The sequence below is a fragment of the Protopterus annectens genome, chromosome 2.part0 (genome assembly GCF_019279795.1).
Source record: "Protopterus annectens isolate FY-2018-M chromosome 2.part0, PAN1.0, whole genome shotgun sequence".
NCBI classification, from domain to species: Eukaryota; Metazoa; Chordata; order Ceratodontiformes; family Protopteridae; genus Protopterus; species Protopterus annectens.
The window spans coordinates 1160238936-1160260168 of record NC_056728.1 but is presented as its reverse complement, the minus strand read 5'-3'; the positions used below and the strand labels follow the sequence as shown (position 1 = coordinate 1160260168).

Here is a 21233-nt window from a genome sequence, read left to right as displayed (position 1 = left end):
TTGTGTGTGGGGGGAAGCATAAAGTTGTAAAGTGTGGGTGTGTGGGGGGAAGCATAATGTTGTAAAATGTGGGTGATGTTCATTCCTATAAGCTATTAAGGGAGATAGAAAACATAAGACAAGTCTAAGGGATAGTAAAATGCTTGATGTAGCATTGAGACTGTTCACTTTAAAAGCTCCTGATGAATAGATCTGTTCCATCTGGGTCCTTTTTGCATTTGAAGTAGTAGGTCATGGTGTCATGATTATTGTACTTCTGTCTCCCATAATCAGAGAGATGTTTGCTTGTTACCTGTCTGAGTGTTCCCAGCTTCTTGTTTCTGGTGTTAACTCTTTCAGGACTCATCTGGTGACCTTCTGGATGCCAGGACTTGATCCTGGTTCTTCTGTAATTCGTGTTATATATGCTACCACTCAGAGATGTCATACACAGGAGAAGTCTTAGGTGTACTGCTGTTCCTTTCAGGAGCAAGTACTTGTGACTTGATTGTCTTAGTTTCATATTTAAATGGATGAGTCATAGCTCATTGAAGTTTAGACCAGACTTACCCAAGATGAAGATCATGCATGTCACTCACTGGAGACTGGTTTTCCTATCTCCCCCATAGAGAAGGATGGCATTTGTGTCATAAGAGCATGGCCTTGATATTTCATAGGTTAATAGGTTCATAGGTTGGTACTAGGCTATCAGCCCTAGGGCCTATACAAGCCTAGCCATAACAATTCCCTGGCTATTTCTTCCCACACTATTTACTTCCCTGGACCCCTGTCTAGCGACATGATCCCCAGGATGAATTTCCTTTCTCCCATCCAATCAAGATTCCTTTTGAAGAGGGCCAAAGAGGCACTCTGCTTGACATGTATGGGCAATCTGTTCCAGAGTCTGGGGAGTCTCTGGATCAGGAACCTATCCCTCCAGCATGTTTTGTTTATTGTGATGACAAGGTTTAGATCCCTGGAGCATGTGGCTCTGAGGGATTAGGATTTCTTAAAGTGTAGCATGTACAACAGCTCTGTGTTTGACATGGTCTTGTATGTTAAGCAGAGATTGCCTCTGAGTAGACAATATGTGACAGAGTATAGCTGGAGTTTTTTAAGGCGGTCAGCGTAGGGCATCTGCTTTAGGCCTGTGATTCTTTTAGTGAGGTAGTTCTGCGGCCTTTCCAGTTGTTGCCGATGTCGAGAGGTACATACCAAACTGGGTGTTGTATTCTATAATGGGTCTAATGAGGGATGAGTACAGTGGGACAATGACCTCCTTTTTTCTGGATGAAAAGCCCTTAATGATGAGGTGTGCCATATAGAAGGATTTCCTGACTGTTGTGGTGATGTGGTTATCGAAGGTGAAACCACTGTCCACCAGTGTCCCTAAATCTCTTATCACACTTTTGGTGTTTAGTGTACTGCCACCTATATGGTAATTCACGGATACATGTTTTTTCCCAAAGGGGATAACTATACATTTCTTGGCATTGAGCTTGAGCCCATGGCTCTGGCACCAAGCATCTGTTTCTGTAAGGCCCTTTTGTAGAGTATCTACATCATTTGGGGATTCAGTAATGGCTCCCAGTTTGCAGTCATCTGTGAACTTTGTTAGCCAGAGTCCCTTAGTGTTGGCCTGTAGTTCAGAGAAGTAGATGCCAAACAAGAGTGGTCCCAGGACTGAACCCTGAGGTACTCCACTTGTCACTTGTCTGGAGCTGGATTTGGAGTCGGCTCTTTTTACAGTGTGGGTTCTATCAGTAAGCCAGTTAGCAACCCATTGGGTGATGTAGGGATTAATGCCCAGCTTAGTAAATTTATCTATGATTCCAGAGTGGGGAATGGTGTCAAAGGCCTTGGCAAGGTCTAGCTAGGCTGTTTGGACCACCTTACCCTTGTCCATGGCTCTGGAGACTGATTCGAAGAAGTCAGTCAGGTTCAGGAGACAAGATCGGCGCTTAACGAACCCAAACTGGGTGGGGTCCAGTGTTTGAAGGTTGCCAATGTCTTTGTTTATAAGTTCCATGATAATACGCTCCATGGCCTTGCAGATAAGGCTTGTCAGACTAATGGGATGGTAGTTTCCAGGATCCAAGGTGGATTCCCCCTTGTGGAGTGGAATAACTGTAGTCTGCGCCACTCAGTGGGCACGAAACCTGAGGTGAGGCTATGATTAAACATGACACTTAGGTGAGATGCCAGTTCATATTGTAGTTCATGTAGTACACAGCCCGGGATTTCATCTGGTCCTGTGGATGCTGTATTCTTAGCTTTGGAGAGTGTGTTTTTTTACCCGTGTGGCCATTATTACCGGAATTTGGCAATCTTCCGGTATTGAGATGGGCCATTTAGGGGGTGAGGGGGGGGTGAAGTTGGCACTGAATTGATCTGCCAGGATATTGGCAATATCCTTGGGATCAGTATATTTAATGCCATTCTGTTTTAGCTCAGAGCAGGTCTGAGCATTGCCATTTAGATTCTTGGCATAGTTATAGAATGCCTTGTGGTTGTCTTTGGAATCTTTGACAATTTTATTTTCATAACTAGCTTTGGAGGATTTTATGAGGGATCTCAGTTTCTTACTGAGGCTGGTAAGGGAGTTTATTGCATCCTGGGATTTTTCTCTTTTCTGCAGCAGTTTCTTCATTTTGTTGTAAAGTTTGTTTATGGCAGGGGACCACCAGATTGGCTTCCTTTTTTTGGATGAGAGCATCTTGGTTCTATTTGGGATGGCATGATTCATGCATGAGTGGATGTGCTCGTACAGTACCTTAGTGTAGGATTCAGCAGTTGAACTTTCAGTTGCCGTCTGCGTGGGTGTCATGAAGTTTGTCACTTCTGACTTGAGTAGCATGAAGTTGGCTTTGGATAAGTTTTTTATGTAGGTTTCCTTACTGGGGGGTGGGGGTGGGATGTGGATGTTAAGGGTGATGGTCAGACCTGACTAACGAGGGAGTGGCCATAGGTTTGGAGCATCGATTTACCATGTTGGTAATGACCAGGTCTAGGATATTGGAGCCCCTGGTGGGACTATGGATTAGTTGATCCAGGGCGCTGGAATTTATGAATTCCAAGAACCGTTGGGCAAAGGTGTTAGTACATGAGTAGTTTTCCCAGTTAATGGCAGGGTAGTTAAAATCACCCAGTATTAGGGTGTTTGGTTCTATCTTAATATTTTCCAGTATGTTTAGAATGGTGTAGTGAGAATCTTGGGGTATGGTGGGGGATCTGTAGCAAGCTACAATTTGGATTGCAGTCTTACCTAGTGTTAGTTGCACCTGGAGAATTTCAGATGCATTGTGTTGGGCAACTAGCCTGCTTGTGTGAATATCCTTGGTGAATATTGACACTCCTCCCCCTTTAGTGTTTCGGTCCTGGTTTGGTGGCCGAAAAGTGTGGTAAGAGTTGTAGCCTGGTATTGCAGGGGTGCTCTCTGGAGCCTTGAACCAGGTCTCAGTTACTGCACAGATATTGATGTTCTCCGTTTTTAGGAGTGCCTCGAGAGAGTGCATTTTGAGGTTTAGACTTCTAGCATTGAGTAGCATTACCTTCAGATTTTGCATGCTTGCACCTGTTATGGTGGTGGTTTTGTCGTTTGAACTTTGCCTAAAAAAATGGGGTGGCATGAGCCTTAGCCAGTAACCTGAATCCCAGGGGTGACAGGTGCAGATCATCTCTGTCAAAGCATCATGGTCTGTCGATCATGTCGTCCCAGGCAGACAGATACTGGATCCCCTTTGAATGATGCCAGAAGTTTAGCCATTTGTTGAAGTCGATCATTTTGTCCTTATATTGTGGTATCATTCTGGGTCAAGGCAGGGCTAGGGTCATACCTGCCTGGGCCACATGATCCGAGAGCTCTTCCATGTCTCTTTTCATGTAGTCCAGAGAGGTATGTCTCAAGTCATTCACTCTAACATGGACAATGACAGAGTCATATTTGTACTTGTTGTGGAGTGACTTGAGTGCATGCGTTATGTGGCGATTCCTGGCACTCGACAGGCAGCAGACTGTAATTTTCTCCTTGTTCAGTGTGGTGAGTGGGGCATCAGTGTGCCGGACTATAGAGTCACCTATGACTAAAGTGTTAGGTACATTGTCTTGCCTTAGGGGCTGTTGCTGGGTGGCACATTGGTGTTGTGAACTATGTGACACTTTGGATGTGATTGGTGTTTGTTTGCGTTTCAGCTTCAGAGGTCCTTGTTGCTTGGGCAGGTTACAGTTCAGGGCCTCTGCATATGTGGATTTAGTGTTGCTATATGTGGGTGCTGGCGGTGTGGGTTTAGAAGGGCTCTATGTTGCTTGAGGTGTAGTGTGGGTGTTAACCTTCTCCTCTTGACTGTCTAGCACAATCTTGGGTGGACAGAGCTTTGCTTCCATTTTGGCTATGTAAGTGCATCTCTCACAGGTTGTAGTATTGGGTGGTAGGAGGAGAGGGTTGCCTGTGTACATGAGGCAATTGCTGCATTGCCCCAGTATGCCCAGATTCACCAGGTGGACAGGAGAAATCACTGGAAGCTGACACTTGAACATGCCTGGTTTGGTGCTTTTTTTTTTTTTTTGTAAAGTACAGGAGCTGTTTTCCCTTACCTTAGCAAGGTACTTTGCAGTTATAGGCTGTTTAATGTCTACTATTAATTTCTCCTTATTAACAAGGAGAGTTGAGTGCTTGTATCTGTTTAAGGCTTCCTAGTGCTTTCCAGCAGGTATTAGTGCAAGTGCTAGTCACAGGGATGCTTAAAGGTAAGATGAAAAAAAAAATGCACACTGCAGTGTGCACTAGAGAAATTAGATGTGAAAGTAGGTAACTTAAGTTTTACCTGTTTAAAAAGTTAAGGTTTAGTGGAGAGTTACTATTTTTAAAATGGCAAGATGGGTTGAAAGGGGTAATCACTTTTGTATTCTGGTACTATGGAATACAGTAGGATGGCCAATAAATTTAAATAGTTGAAGGGGAGGGATTTCAAAAATGATGATTTTTGTGATTACTCACACAAGCCAGTGAAAGTAGAGAGGAAATTAGATATATTGTCAGATTAACATAAGAGGCAGGCAACTAGAAAGACAGTGGTATTTAACAAGGCAACTGTAACTGGGTGGGAGTGCTGGAAAAAAAATTCTGCCTGACTCAGAAGAGAGAGCTGTGGTCTCTTTTGAAGTTTTAATATGCTGTTAAAGCAGAATGCAAGTAAAACACAAGGTAAAGAAAACAAATCACAGTATTCAAAATAAAGAAAGGCAGTAAAGTAATACAAAATACAGAAAATAAAAGCAAACTAACCTTCCCTTCACAGCAAAGTGTAGCAGAGTCTGGATGAGCCTTTCTGGTAAAAGCCAGAACCCACTTGATACTTGTGATGAGGGTGCATTGCTCTGGAATCATCTGGCCTGTTCTATAACATTGACTTTTACATGGCATTGACACTGTTTGAATTCACCTCATCCATAAGCTTGTTGACTGGAGCAACATATTTTTGCTATCTGCTCTGCATATTACCTCTATGCTGAGGGAGTTGCACTCCTTACCTGAGGTTATTATCTGGGTCTCTCTCATGCCAAAGTAGATGCAGCAGTTCAAATTCAGCTGTTGAAGGACAATCTCTGGTTGGACATCAGAGGTCGTCAAGTAATATCTTAATTCTTTTGCAGTACGTTTGTCACCTGTTTGAACATGTTTCTTGTACCCTGCTGTCTGATTAATCGCCTCCACTTGGACAGTGAGGTGCCATTAATGTTTCCCATGATGTTGTTGAAATCTGTGTTGGCATTTTTTCTTAGCTTGCCATGTCCTGTGGAGCTTCTTCCCCAGCAAAATTGAATGTGCAACTCTAAGGCCTCATTTAGGAGGTCCTCAAAGAAGTAGAAGTATTGTATCCCGACAGCAAATGTGAATTTCTTATTGTAGTAGATTTTTGCACAAATTTACTGTTCCAGAGCTACTACTTTTGATGCTTTTAATGTTTTGCTGAGTGATTGGATTCAACCACTAGAATTGAGTTTAGTAAAAATCTGATCATTCTTATTCATCTGTGGGTAAAAGGGTGCACTGTTGTGTGTGTTATGTGCTCTTCTCTTTTTTTTTTTAAACCACAAACATCACCTTATGCTGCAGTTTCTCTGTTCTTGAATCTTATAGTAGTTTTATACCATATGAAATGAAATTTGTTTTGCATCTAAAGTGTGGTGTGGTGTATGAATGTACCTTGCTCGTGTTTTCAGTCAGTATCCATTTGCCTTCTTGAAGCAGCTGTTCTGTCTGCATTCAGACTTCCTGTTCTCTAGACATCAGTTGGCATTTTCATTTTCATAACTTGTTAAATACATAAACATTTCAGTTGTATTGTGCAATATGTGTAGTATGTGTATGTCATGAAATAGTATTTTAGGCGTATTTATAAGAGTAATCAAAAGTCCATATTTTGGCAGGATTTCAGAAACTAAACGTTGCATGGTGTCATGTAAAAGGTTCGCTTGATGGAAAATATTTATAGTTGATACTTCAGAAGTATCATGTATGGTTTTGGATGTATTCTTTTATGTGATTAAGAAGATAGAATATATTTTTTTTTAAGTCCATTAGCTTGAAAACTAACCAGCTTGCAAAAAATTTTATGCCAAGATGTGAAAAGCCCATCATGATAAACAATTGTGACTGATATTTTGTGTATCACAAATGAGTTTGAGATATTACATTACCTGCCCACTGTCCCTTTCCCCCAACTATTTTGGGTCCTCTTGCATGCCTCCACCAGTTCTCTCAATATCACCCATTCTATGCACGCTTAACCCTTTCAGGGAGGTTCTTTTCCTAGATCTAGGAGGTAGTTAGTCTCTACAGTCTACTGCTGTTCCTCCTCTCTGCCTTTTCTGCTAAGGATAACCCCTTTACATTTCTCTGATATGATTTTCTTGTCACCCATAACATGCCTGTCCTTTCTCTTGTAGGCTGCAGAGAGAGGAACTCCATCTCCTTCAGTGTCTGATCATATCATTGCCCCTACATGACACGCATCCCGCTCTTGACTTTGCTCCACACTCGTCCTTGCACCCTGATGATGTTCTTTGTGTTTCACTGTTGCAGTCATCACGTGTGGGTTATCCCTGCTGTGGTAGACCTCGGCCGGCCCGAATGCCAGAGTCACTGTTTTTCTGCATTGGCTGCTGTTGCCTGTAGTCTGACGTCAGGTCGTCAGTGTTATAAAGCAAGGCAGCCAACACCATCACATCAGTCTTTCTTGCCATGGCACCCATAGCAGAAGCAGTTCACAAGTGTGCCAGACGGTCGCAGACGGACTTCCATTCATACTGCGTCACTTGTTTAGGCCCAGACCATGACGTCCCCTGTTGCCGGTTCTGTGTCCTCTTTTTAACGCAAGAACCATTCACTGTATAGCTCTTATTGTAGACGGGTATTTTCGTCTTCCTTCTTTGCATTCCAAAGTGGCATCTGTCAGCCAGCAATCCGTGGACATTCTGAAAAAACGCAGATGTAAAGATACAGGCCACACAAGGTTAAACCTTCTGACGACTCTACCGCTAAGCAGGTTGTCAGTTCTCCAGAATTCAGTGAGGCGCTATCGCATTCCCTGATGCCTAATTCAGTATCTACTCAGTTCTCTACCGAGACCCTTTTGGAGTCTGGTGTGCCGCAGAAATCTTCTTTGTCTTCCGAGCCTTAGGTTGTCTCTGCCTCAGTTGGGTCCGGAGCTGCGACATAGGCACCGGCTTCCAAGGAGGCCTGTCACACTACCGAATCTAGACAAAAAAAAACATTATCTCATCCGACTACCATTTCTCTCAGACCGATAGATACTCTTAGGCCTAGAAGTCAGGCCACTCCTAGAAAATCTGCCTATAGCCACCATCTTGCTCCTGCTCCACCACCCCAAACACAAATGCTTAAAATGGCGGAGGATCTTATCTCCCTTATCAGTGGTAGTCAGGCCACCACTTCTAAAAGGAAAAGACACCCTTCTCCTGAAATTATGACAGAACAGGATTCTGAGGAATGTGATTTAGATTTTGAAAAGGAACAGCAACCTCTGACTGCTTATGAGGATTCAGATGCAGAGGAATCCATTCCTTCTGCCTCTCCACCAGAAGACCTTTCCTTTGGGGAAACCCTTCACACCCTCAGGGAACATTTCCAATGGGAAATCTCAGGATTTCCCCCAGTCTAAGAAAAGACTTGATAGTTTCTGGACCTGCCCCAGCACCGACCCCTGGCTATCCCCCCTATTTTAGAAGTGGTGGATGATGTTTTCCATGAATCCACCTTAGCCCCTGATGCCCTCCCACCTGCTCCCAGTAAGCCTGACTGGTATTACAGAGTACCAGATTCTCTCAAATACCTGTATAGAAATCCTGCTGCAGACCCAGAGGTCATTACACAGGAGCATAAAGGAGGTAAGACTAGATCGGCCAAGAATCCTATTCCTTCTGACAAGGATTCCAGAGCTCTGGACAGATGGAGTAAAAAAGTATACACCTCTGCAACCTTAGCTATCAGAGCACTCAACTATCAGTTCCATATGTTAAAATATTAACAACACACTTTTGAACTATTAAAACAAAAGATTTCTATGTTTCCTGAGTGTGCCAATTCAAAGTTAGCAGATTTACTGCACTTTACTTGTCAAGTGGCCATACACTCATTACACTGTGGGATATGATGCCCTAGAATCCTCAAGCAAGGCAGCAGTGTCAGGATCTGTCATTAGGAGACACATGCATGGTTGAAGGAACAACCTCTCCCTGATCATTTCAAGTCTAAATTAATTGATGCACCCCTGGCTAAGGACCGCTTGCTTGGAGTAAAAGCAGAAGAGGTGCTTATAAAGATGGAAGACAAAGCAAAATCTATGCAAACAGTAAAATATTTCTTTCAGGTTCAACCTCCCAGGTTCAGCAGGAACTTTCACTCTAAGCACTGGTCCTTCCCTGCACCTAAGCAGACAGGGCCAGGGTAAGCCCTGCAGGGACAGACCACCCAGGCCCCTATCCCAGGGGCAGCAGAGAACCAAACAGTGGACCACTTTTGCCGCAAAGGCAGGGAGATCTAAGCTACCCTTCTATGGCAAAAACTCTCAATGACTCCCTCTCCCCACTCTGCCCTCCTTTCATTCACCAAAAGCTAGGAGGAAGGCTCTTCCTCTGCAAAGAAAATTGGCTTTCTGTAACAGAGGACCAGTGGGTCTTAAAGATCTTTGTTCAGGGATACAAATTCTCTTTCAGCGAAGTCCCAATTCCAAGAGGGGTGCCCAGACTTCCCTCCAAATCAGTGGGCAGAGGCATTGAAACAGGTCCAAACTCTCATATCCCAGGGGGCATTAGAACCTGTCTCCTCAGATCAGACCGGCAAAGGCTTTTATTCCAGCCTATTCCTTGTTCCCAGAAAAGATGGAACTTGGCACCCCATCCTGGATCTATCCTTTCTGAACACCTTCCTGGTGGTAACCACATTCAAAATGCTAACTCTGCAGCAGCTGCTGCCTATGTTAACAAAAATGCTAAAAAAAAATCCCTGGTTAGTGACCCTAGACCTAAAAGATGCCTACCTCCACATCCCCATAAGGGAATCCTGCAGGAAATTCCTACACTTCAAAGCAGGCTCACAACACTTTCAGTTTTCTGCACTACCCTTTGGCTTATCCGCTGCACCCAGAGTATTCTCCAAATACTTAGCCCCGGCCATAGCTTTTTGCAGACAAAGAAATGTACAAATGTACCCTTATCTGGAGGACTGCCTCATTCAGGCAAAGTGCAAAGAGAAGCTGCTCCGGGACTTTATCTTTGTCAAAACCCTCCTAGCTTCCCTAGGGTTCAGCATAAATGGGAAAAAATCAAAGCAAACACCCACCAGGAATATCATTTTCTTAGGAGCACTGCTGGACACAGCATCCCAAATGGCCTTCCTATCCCCAGAAAAGCAGAGCTTTCTGCCTCTGTACTTTACCCAGCTGGCTTCCAGAAGTCACCTCACTGCGAGGAAGTTCCTGCAAGCCTTGAGATACATGGCATCTTGCATCCTTCTAATTCCTCTGGCCAGGCTTCACATGAAGAAACTTCAGTGGTATCTAAGGAACCTTTGGTGTCAGCAGTCTCGGCCTCTAGAGACCTCTCTCCCTCTGATCTCCTGTACAAGGGCTGAGCTTCTCTGGTGGGCAGGGGCCTGTGCCAGGAACCAAGGGTCTTCCCTTCATCCTCCGCCCTACCTGGCAGACCATCAACACCGACACCTCAGACATTGCTTGGGGCTCTCACCTAGTAGGCAGGTGCACCCAAGATTTTTGGGATGCCCAGCACCTTCCCTTACACATCAGCCAGAAGAAAATGATGGCAGTACAAAAGGTTCTGACATCCATCAAACCCCATCTCAGGCCAGGGGTTCTCCTTATCAAAATAGACATCACCACAGTAATGTGGTATATCAACAAACAGGGAGGGACCCAATCTTACCCTCTGTGCAGGCTAACCACGAACCTCTGGCTGACAGCCTTCTCTATGGGATTACACCTAATTGCCTAGTACCTAACAGAGATCAACAACACCCTGGCCAGACCACCTAAGCAGAAACTTACTGGACCCCCACAAATGCCAACTCCACAGAAAAATCTTTTTGCAAGTCAATCAGGAGTGGGAACTCTGGAGGTAGATCTCTTTGCTTCCCACCTCAACCACCAGCTGAAAGAACCTAGCGTGGAAGGTGGATGCCTTGACCTTCCCCTGGAACTCCGTCTTTGTGTAAGCATTCCCTCCTCTGCCTCTTATTCTGATCAAGATAAGGGAGGAGAGACCAAAGGCCCTCCTCATTGCTCTAGATTGGCCCAGACAGCATTGGTAACCCTTACTGTGCAGCCTGACATTACAGCCTCCCAGGCAGCTTCCCCTGATCTCAGACCTCTTGACCCAGGTTGGGGGGGGGGGGGGTGATGCTGCACCCAGACTTGCAGACTGTCAAACTGTCAGCATGGCTAATACTTTAAAAGCAAACAAGGGGCCCCTGTTAAGCAAACAGGTCCTAGACATTATCGGAGAGGCCAGAAGGCCCAGCACCAGAAAATTTTACGCAGGGAAATGGAAAAGATTCTGCTCCTGGAGCCAGTCCAGAGGGGGCAGTACCTCACAACCTTCCATCCCTCTTATCCTGGACTACCTAGCCGAGTTACTCAATAGTGGCCTCTCCTTCTCTTCTATTAAAATCCATGCCTCAGCCATTTCAGCTCATTTTGATACAGACCAGCCCCGCTTCTCACATCCTTTGATTAAACAATTCCTCAGAGGGGCTTCTAATATCAGACCTCCCAGAAGGCCACCCACACCAGCCTGGGAGCTGAATTATGTTTTAGAAAAACTAACTTTACCACCATTCAAACCTGCTGCCTCAGCAGAATTGAGATACCTCTCCAGGAGGACTGCTTTCCTATTAGCTATCACCTCAGCCAGAAGGATTTCAGAACTTTAGGCACTCATGGCCGTTGAGCTCTTCATCTTTTTCCATGCAGACAGGGTCTCCCTCAGAACTAACCCCTTCTTTATGCCCAAGGTGGTATCTGATTGACCCTCATCCAGGCCACACATCTACCCACCTTCTTTCCTAACCCTTAAAACAAGGGGAAAAGAATTCTGCACTCACTAGACATGCACAGACAGCTCAGATACTACCTGGACCATACTAAACCCTTCAGAAAAACAGACCAGCTTCTTGTCAGCTTTGCCTCAGGGTCAGAGGGGAATTCCATTTCCAAGCAAACCATTTCCAAATGGATATCACACTGTATCCATTTCTGCTACAGACTATATGGGAAACCATCCCCTAATGTATCCATTTCTGCTACAGACTACATGGGAAACCACCCCCTAAGTCTATTCGCACCCATTCCACTAGGGCAGCCTCCACTTCCACAGCATTCCTCAGAGGAGTTCCCACCAGGGACATCTTGGAAGCTGCCACCTGGGCCTCTGTCCGTACCTTTACAAAGCATTACCACCTACCTCTTTTCTCTAAGGCTAGGGCAGGGTATGCCTCTGCAGTTCTGCAGGGCAAGCTGACCCACGCCTAGGTCTCTAACTAATCCTTCCACCCCTTTCCTCAGCTTTGGGAATCCTCCCACAGGTGACGACTGCAACAGTGAAACACAAAGAACATAGTACAGCTGTGTGCACTTACAATAAATGTAGATGTTCAAATGTATTCACTGTTGCAGTCCTGGTTTTCCTCCCTCCTTCCCCCTTATATCCTCTTTCTTTAGGGGGACATAAGCTTTTCACGGTGGCATTTAGCCACCAGGGCCACTTTACCATATTTCCTTGTGCTTCTGAGGGGTTAGGGCAAGAAAAACTGATGTAATGGTGTCGGCTGCCTTGCTTTATAGCACTGACTACCTGATGTCAGACTACAGGCAACAGCAGCCAATGCAGAAAAACATTGACTCTGGTATTTGGGCCGGCTGAGGGCTACCACAGCAGGGATATAACCCACAGGTGATGACTGCAACAGTGAATACACTCAAACATCTACATTTATGGTAAGTGTACACAACTGTACTGTTCCTTCCCAGTGTAGCCTCCAGAACTGCACACTTTATACAATTTTTGGCTTAAGTAGGACCTTGAAAATTAGGAACACTCTTTGCTTTTGACGTTTGTCTTCCTGAGGATATACCCCACAATTCTTTTTTGTTTGCTGCTACTGCCCTCTTAGTGTACAGTTTCTGGTCCATTCCAAATGTGATTATCTCCAGATTCTTTTCCTGCTCTGTTTCCACTGCCCACAGCTGGTGAGTCACATGAGGGTTGCTACAGCTCTAGTCAGTTGCATTACTTTACAACTGTCTGCGTTGATCCTGAACTGCCAGTTTTTAGTCCACTTGCTTATTTCACCGCCCCCCCCCCCAACACACACAATATTCCACTGCTGAATTTAGTTTTGCATCATTGAAGAAAAGATTGAGCCAGTTTATATTCTGTCAATTGTGTCTAAAATAAGCACACTGAAGAGTACTGTACTGGACCCAGGGCCAACTCCTTCAGCACTCCATTAATCACTTTCCTTAATTCATGACACCTGTCATCCCAGTTCTTTGTGCCCCTACCCTTCATTGATGTTGCAGTCCAGCTCCTCGATCTCGGTCCTGTCCCTTGAAATGATCTCAGTAAGATAGAGCCAAAGTCATGAGGAATGTCTAGGTAAACATGTCTACTGGTGATCCCATGTCAGGTTGTTCTGTAAACCAGTCATAAAACTGAATCAGGTTAGACTGATGATTCTGCCTTGCAATGAACCATGCATGTTATTGTCCTGGAGGTTGTTAACATAGAATGGCAGTCAGCCTTTCCATCACAATTATGTTTGTGGATTTTCCTGTAAGTGCCGTTAGGCTGACAGGTCCTTAGCTCCCTGGATGTTTCCTGCCCCCTGTGTTGTAGTAGGGTGCTACACTTGCTGCTTCCAGTCTGCATGCACTTGTGTATTTCACAGCGATCTGTCAAAAATTTCTTTCAGGGGGTTCTGCCAGCACACTGGCCAGATTCCTGAGGACCCTGAGCATAGCATTCTGTCCATTCCCTTTGTTTGCATCCCCAGTTTGTGCCCAGTCTCTTAATTCACCGTTGACTCTCCATACAAGCTTATCATAGCCTCTTTCCATATAAAATCACCTTTATATTTTTTGTCTGTGTTCTTATATTCTTCTTTATTTCTCTAAAATGGTTGTGTGATCACTGCTGGGTAATGGCATTCACACTGACCCCCTTATATCTTGAAAATTACCACATTTAGAATTGTATCCATTCTGGTGCAGTCATGGTTGTACCATTTAGGGCCGAAGACCTCCTGTGTCCCCCTTTCCACCTTTTCTCTGCAGATCTGCATTTTCCAGTCTATTTCTGGCAGATGTAGATATCTCATGTTTCACTGTATAACCCCCATACTTCCATCCTGCTCCTTTTGTTCACTTTGCCTTTCTCTTATCCTTTTGTCTTGATGTGTTTGGGGACTTGAACTTAATTGCTGCACAGCAGTCCCCATCTTCCATTCTGGAATGGTCCTGTTCATTTGCAGAAATGTGGGGATAAGTTTCAATGCTAATTGAAGTGTCTTTCTGCCTGTTCTCCTTAAAAAAATGAAGTTGTCCTTATTTAACAAATGCATTTTCAAAGTAAAGTCCTCTTTGTTTCTAGGTTAGTGGCTGAGTTTCCAGCAACTGGTGGAGTAATTACATCTTGGCAGTTCCAAACTGTCAAATTGATTCGTTACCTGTCTGTGGTTGATTATTTCCTAGCAGCCTGTGAGATCACCTTCTGTCTTTTTTTGTTGTATTACATCATTGAAGAGGCACTGGAGATCTACATCCAAAGACTGAATTACTTCCAGAGCTTATGGAACTGTTTGGACATTCTTATTATTTTGGTAAGTTGAGCAAGACATGTGGGACTCTTCCTGCTCTCATATGTTTTTTTCTGTGAGTGTAAAACTAACCAGTTGTGTAGACAGTTCTAAGATTAGAGAGCATTGCATTTCTTTTGTTAGTGCTCTTCATCCCCCAAATTTTTTTTCTTTATTATTTGACTTTTGATAGCTGCTTATCATTGTCAGTGTCACAGAGGAGCTGAAGCCTGTCCCAGTACTCAGTAGGCATAAGGCAGAGAACTAATTGTGGATTGGACAGCAGTCTGTTGCAGGACATGTGCAGGGCATATGCATGCACACACACACACACACACACACACACACACACACACACACACACACACACACACACACACACATATTTGCAGGTAGTTTAGTAGCTCATCACTTCAGCCTTTTGGCATGTCTTTTGGAGGATACCAGAGCATTCAGTGAAAATCCACATGGACACAAGAGAGGGCATGCAGAGTCCAAATAGAAGGCACTCTAGCTATAAAGAACCAAGCACTCTGGCAGCACGATGCCCCCCATTGCAGGTGTTATTAATGAAAGTTTGGGAAAACACAGACATGATAGTGAAATGAAAAGAAATGAACACAGTAGTCAAGATGGTTTCAGAAGTAATGGACATGTAATGGGAAAAATGTAAACACCTTGATATGCTTATTTTTCTGAACTCTACTGTTAAAGTGGATGTAAATTAGAGGTGCATAATATTGCATAAATCAAGAGAATGAGGACATACGTAAACATTTAAAAGGGTGAAAATAGAACTAATGAAGTCACAGTAGGATGACAGTCCAGCAGTTCTGAACATAAAGACCCACATAAAAAATTGTAGTTCAAATACACATTATAATCCCATTAAGTTATTCCAGTTTGTGCATTTTTACTGGATTTCCAGCAAGTAGGTAGAAATACATATTACTTCCTGGACCCTGAAGCCCTTCCTAATTGGTAGTGCCTTGCCAAGAAAAGCAAAGCTGAGTAAGTGCCTTAAAATTAACTTTTCCTTTAGCCCCCCCCCCCCCCAGTGTCTGTGGTATAGCCTAAAGCTCTGTTTGAAATAGTTGTAAGGGTAGCTGTAAAAGTAATAGAATCTGTCTTGTTTCTTGTGTATTTCATCAGGTGCCCAAATCTGAGAGTACTTCTAATTTGTGTGGTGCTGGAGCTGGCAGGATGGTTTACGAAAGTTTCTCTTATTTTCTGGTCTTCAAATCCCTTCTTGAGTTGCCTGAGATTTACTATCACAGGCTGGCAGTGGTCCTTTTGAAGGCTTAGAAAGCTCTGAATGCCCTTCACCTACTCAATCTATTGTAAATAGGAATCCCCGACTTTTTTCCCCAAATTTGGATGCTTGGCTCTTGTCATTGGCACCACATTATATGGTACTCGTCCCAAAGATGTCCATCTTGACCTCTTTGGTTTCAAGTTTGTGTCAGGCCTGTCACTTCCTGTGGTTGCAATGTCTGTTAGCAGCATACACTTTAATGTCATTGTTTTCCACTGACTGTCCCCTTCTTGTTGATGTTATCAGTGATGTTCTAAGAGCTGATTAAGCCCAGGACTTTGTCACCAGTATTAATGCAGGACCCTTAATTTTTGGTCCTGATATAACTCACCTCATTTCTTGGCATTGGGTGTCTTGGCATTGAGCCAGCATTCAGTGTTGAAGTCAGTACTGAGCCAGCAGTCTGCTGTGCTGTGGTTCATCTTGGTACGTTATTGCCTTTAAATGTGAGTATCAGATTCTAGATTGGAGCAGTGTCTGCCCTACCACCCATCACACAGTACCATCACCACATTAGCTTCTGTGTGTGTCTTCCTCCCCCCCCCGAACCCCATTTCATTGTTTACAGTAATGGGTTAAGTGTTCATCTGCAGTAACTAACAGTGACAGAAGTGTTCTTAAAATTGATGGATATGAATCATTGTAGTTTTGTGAAGTGGAGGTAAAATGTTGCCAATGTTAATAGAGCAGATAACAAAAGAGGGTAGTTTTCTGAAGAAATTTATGAAAATGTTTGGAGTGGAAGATGTGAATTCAGTAATATTAACCCTGAGAGAATTTACGTGATAACTGGGCTAGACTACATTGAAATTATATTTTATAGCAGCATGTGCATTTAATTGAAAGCTTCACATCCAATAGCTATTTCAGATCATGCACCAATAAAAACTAAGCTAGAAATGCAGGGTAATGAAGTAAAAATGTGACACTGGCGCTTTCCCACCTGTAAGTTAAAAAGGGAAGAATTTAAGGAATAGGTAGTGGAAATTATTTGAGAGTTATTAGGGAAGATAGAAATTTCTTTAGAAGTTATAGCTACTGAGTGGGATAAAATGAAAACGGAACTTAAAAATATAATAGAAAAAAGATATGGTTAAAAAGTGATGGGATTTATTTAGAGGGGTTGACAAAGGTTTTAAGTATTGCAAAATAGGGGGAGTCTTACAGAACAAAAAGAGGCACAACTGCAGAGTGGGAAAGGGAAAATAAGGGACTGTCTGGATAATATGCGCAAGTTTAGGAATAGTGCTGTTAAGTAACTGTTTTTTTTTATAACTCCAGAACACAAAAACTTTTAACACAACAACTTAGGCAACAGAAAGTAGAAGAGGTTGTTGCCAAGCTTAGGGAACCAATAGCAAGGAAAATAACCAGAGATCCTGTACAGGTAATACTGATATTTTGGAAATTTTAGAACATTTGTATAAAGCAGGGAAGTGTGGAAATCAAGAAAAAGAAATGGAAGTATTTACTGGAGGAAGACAAGTATGCTATGTTTGGAGATGTACAAGACTCAACAATCAACAGTTAAGTTGGGAGGAGATGAGTTAAAAATGGTGGTGTATAGTTAATCTGCAGGAAAGTCTCCAGGAACAGATGGCATTTCTGTGGAAGTTTGGAATTTAGAAGAGAAGAAAGTGATAAAGATGGGGAAGGTTTTTATGTAACAGTATTTTAAAAAGAGGGAAAAGTACCAGCACCTTGGAAGAAATGTGTGGTGGCTGTAATACCTAAAAGACTATAAAGACCCATCAGAGCCAGCTTCATATAGACCCATTTCAATTTTAAATCATGGTTATAAAGTGGTTGTCTATATCAGCTAAAATAAATAAAAAGGTGTTGCCAAAATTGATAAATATGGATCGATGTGGTTTTGTGGAGGGGAGGCAAAAATTTGACAACAGTAATAGAACAAAAATGACCCAGGGAGAAGCAAAATGTAAGAGAATACTCCTGCTGCTGTTAATTCTTGATGTAGAGAAAGCATTTGTCAGAGTGAGCTGGAATTTTGAGTAGGGCAATGGAAGCATTTGCATTCCCCTGTTACAATAATAAGGTTAATTAGGAGAATATATGAAGGATCAGATACAAAAATTAAGTGGGAGGGTTCCTGTCTGACAAGTTGTGTCTGAAAAGAGGATTCAGGCAAATGTGTCCTCTTTTCTATTTTTTGTTTGCTTTATATTTTGAATCATTGCAAAGAAAATAAGTCAGAAATCCAAGGGTATAATTGGTATTGTAATTAAGAAAAGTTGGCTTTATTTGCAAACAATATTGTTTTGTACCTGATAAATAAAGAAAAGTTAATCTTAGATGCTTATGTTATGGCAGCTAAGGATATGTGGGAAGAGACTAATGAAAAGATAATACAAAAACTGAGAAACTAAGAAGCTCTTGTTTAGTAAGATGCAAGTGGTGAAAATGTTTTTAGTCCCTTTAATTTTATATGGATCAGGCATGTTTTTGTCAACCAGAAGAGAGGTTGTGGACAATGTTATAAAGAGTTGAATGAATGTGTCTGGGAGGGGAAGAGGACAAGAGTTATGTGGGTAAGTTTATCTTTCCCTTAGAGCAAGGTGATGTAGGATTACCTGATTTGAAGGGATATTTTAGAGCTGCACAGTTAAGGCTCATATACATAACACAAGCAGAAGGTTATATAATTCATAAATAAAAGGGATGATGATGAAGCAGGGGAACAATTCAAGACCTAGAGCGGGAGAGGTATTTTGGATGTAGGTCCACAAGGAGAATAAAAACAACTGTATAGAATATTATATTCATAAAGCAGCAGAAAGTATTCTAGGAACTAAGCAAACACAAGAATGACGTAAGGAGATTTTGCCAATAGGGATGACTGCAAGAGGGGACTGGAATTTACTGGAGAAAAATGCCAAAAGAACTAAGGTATTCAGAAAAATTAACTAGAGAGGGAAAAGTAATAGTAGGATGAGGCTAAGAAGACATTTGGCCTGCAGGCTAGAGACTTCCTTCCCTACCAAGCGTTAATGTCAGGGAACAGGGAAAGGGGAATCTTAAGTGAAAGATCTGCTGTGGTGCAGTTTTTAGTTAAATCTAGGACAGAAGCAGCTGTTAAAAGGGATAATTAGTAGGGCATATGAAATATTGTATGATAACTACAAAAATCAATCTGATAAGGTTAGAAAAGTTTGGAAAGAGAGACTGGCAAAGCAATTTACAAGAAAAACTGGAGGACATATGTATGGCTCTCAAATATACAACAAAGTCCATAATGTTTAGGATCTTTGCTTGGAAGTGTTTGCATTGGTATTTTAATACCCCAAGTAGACTTCAAACAATTTTCCTCAGCTAGATAACAAATGCTGTTGGTGTGATGGGGAAGATAGAAGTATGTAGGAGTGTGTGTTTTGGGGAGTGTAGGGAGTTTGCAAATTTTACAAATTTCCTACAAAATACTCTGTAAGAAATATTGGGTGAGGAAATGGCTGTAACTGTGGATGTGATTGAACTGCGACACAGGATCTGAATTGCCTAGACATAATAAGGCCTTATTAAGCTTAATTCTGTTGGCTGCTAATAATGCAGTTACTAGAAAATGGACATCAAAGTCTTAAACCAACTGTATTTGAAGTATTGAATATTATAAAAGAGAGCTGGGAGAGGGATCTTAGAAAAGGGAGGGAGCAAATTACATTGAAGTAAATGGAAATTGTTGGAACAATGCATTCAGAATAATGTTATTCATAATAATGTTATGAATATTAATAATAAACATTTTTTGATGATAGAACTTCATGTATGTATGTATTTTATGTATTAACAGCTTTGTAATTGTTCTCTTCTATACTCAACTTTGTTATTGTTTGTACTCAACTTTGTTATTATTAACAGCTTTGTAAAACCTTCAACTATGTTAGTACTATACTTCTGCATGCAATCAATGTACTATTATGCAATTTTCTGGAGCTTTTCTCCTCTGGTCTCCACTGAAAATGTGCCAAAAGCCCAGTTGGACTAACCCGGTTAACAAATGACAATAAATAAATAAATAAAAATTTCAGGAGGAGTGGAGTTTAAGGAAAGTCAGGAACTCTGCAATTGATGTAATGTTGGACTGATGGTAATTATAAGAAAGAAGATATGTGATGTATAATGTTTTTTCTGTGTGTGTGTGTAGACCTATGTCTTTAGTGATATTTTTTTAAACAACTTTATTAAATTAGTCCCCCAGTTTAACCAAATAATATCCAGTAAGTTATCATCCCTGGTTGGTTGTTTATTAATCTGTTCATAGTTTTATAATTCAATAATTTGGATTGTAACGGTAGACTTGGTTGAAGGGAAATTCCAGTCATTTCCTAGAATGTTAATGTCCCACATGATTATATCATATCCTTGATGAAATAATTCACATATAATACCACATAGCCTGTTATGTCTTTTCCTGAGCTGTGGAGTGGTCTGTAGAAGATTCTCACCCTCCAAACGTAATTTCACCATCAAAATTTCCAGCAACTCATCAGAATGAATAGCAATGGAGACATACTTAGTAGCACATATATAAATAGGTTTACCTTTATATGTTCGAACGTCAAATCTTCGAACCTGCTGCCTTCAAGTGTAAACCATGAAGTTCCAAAATCGCGAAAACTGAAGCGTCGAATTACAAAATGTTGCCCCTTTTTGACCCATGGTAGCACTTGTTTCAGCAGTGGTGCATTTGGACATGACGAAATTCGATTATTTTATGACATTTCAGGAATTCGGCATTACGGAATTCGCATTTCTGATTCGCGGGTGTGCATCTACGACCATTTGACTTTCAAACATGTAAAGGTAAACCTTATTGATACACCATCACCTCTGTGGTTGGAACAAACCACATGATGTCCGTTTAACCCTGGAACAATTAGACGTTTGTTGAAATCATTAAAACAAGTTTCAGTGAGACAAAACAAATCATGCTTTTCACCTGCCTATATTAAATATAATTCTTCTCCTAGGGATAGCTTATATTTATTTTTATAAATTGTTGTTTATACAGTTTGATGCATGTAAGATATGCACTTACTGTACTCTGTCTGTTGGTAATGAGCTACCAGCATATCCTCCTATTATGACAATTATGTTCCATCCTTTTAGTAATCCACTCTAGTACATATTTCACTTAATTGAGATGTTTTGTTTGATGTAGGATAATCCTTTTCTGAATTAGTGGTTCTGTAATTACAGTTAAATAAATGGTTTCAACCTATATTTAAAACATTCCTTTTTTTACCATATTTTGTCACTTCTTGGACATATTTCTCTGCTGTTACTCATGTTTTATACTGTCTTTGCAAAGTTCTCAGATGTAAGGTGGTTGTTTGTCTGCCACATTCTTCCATCTTTATCATTGAAATGCATCTCTGGGATCTGAAGACAATACAAGGGGTCATGTGCATACCTATGACAGTACATTCTGGCACAAGAGCAATGTTGGCATGAGTTATCCCATGGATGAAACCTAGACAGGAGTGCTAGAAAAGTTGCAAAGCTCTTCTTGTGCAAATGTACAGTCCTGTGATG

At 42.0% G+C, this 21233-nt stretch overlaps 1 protein-coding gene across 2 annotated transcripts in view; it reads left to right on the top strand.

The window, feature by feature from the left end:
• PKD2 (polycystin 2, transient receptor potential cation channel) overlaps positions 1–21233 on the top strand; it is a 922997-nt gene that overhangs the window by 699915 nt on the left and 201849 nt on the right. For both annotated transcript variants that reach the window (XM_044061361.1, XM_044061360.1), the window contains exon 6: positions 14164–14392. In XM_044061361.1, the coding sequence (XP_043917296.1) occupies positions 14164–14392 (229 nt within the window). The remainder of the gene's footprint in view (positions 1–14163; positions 14393–21233) is intronic.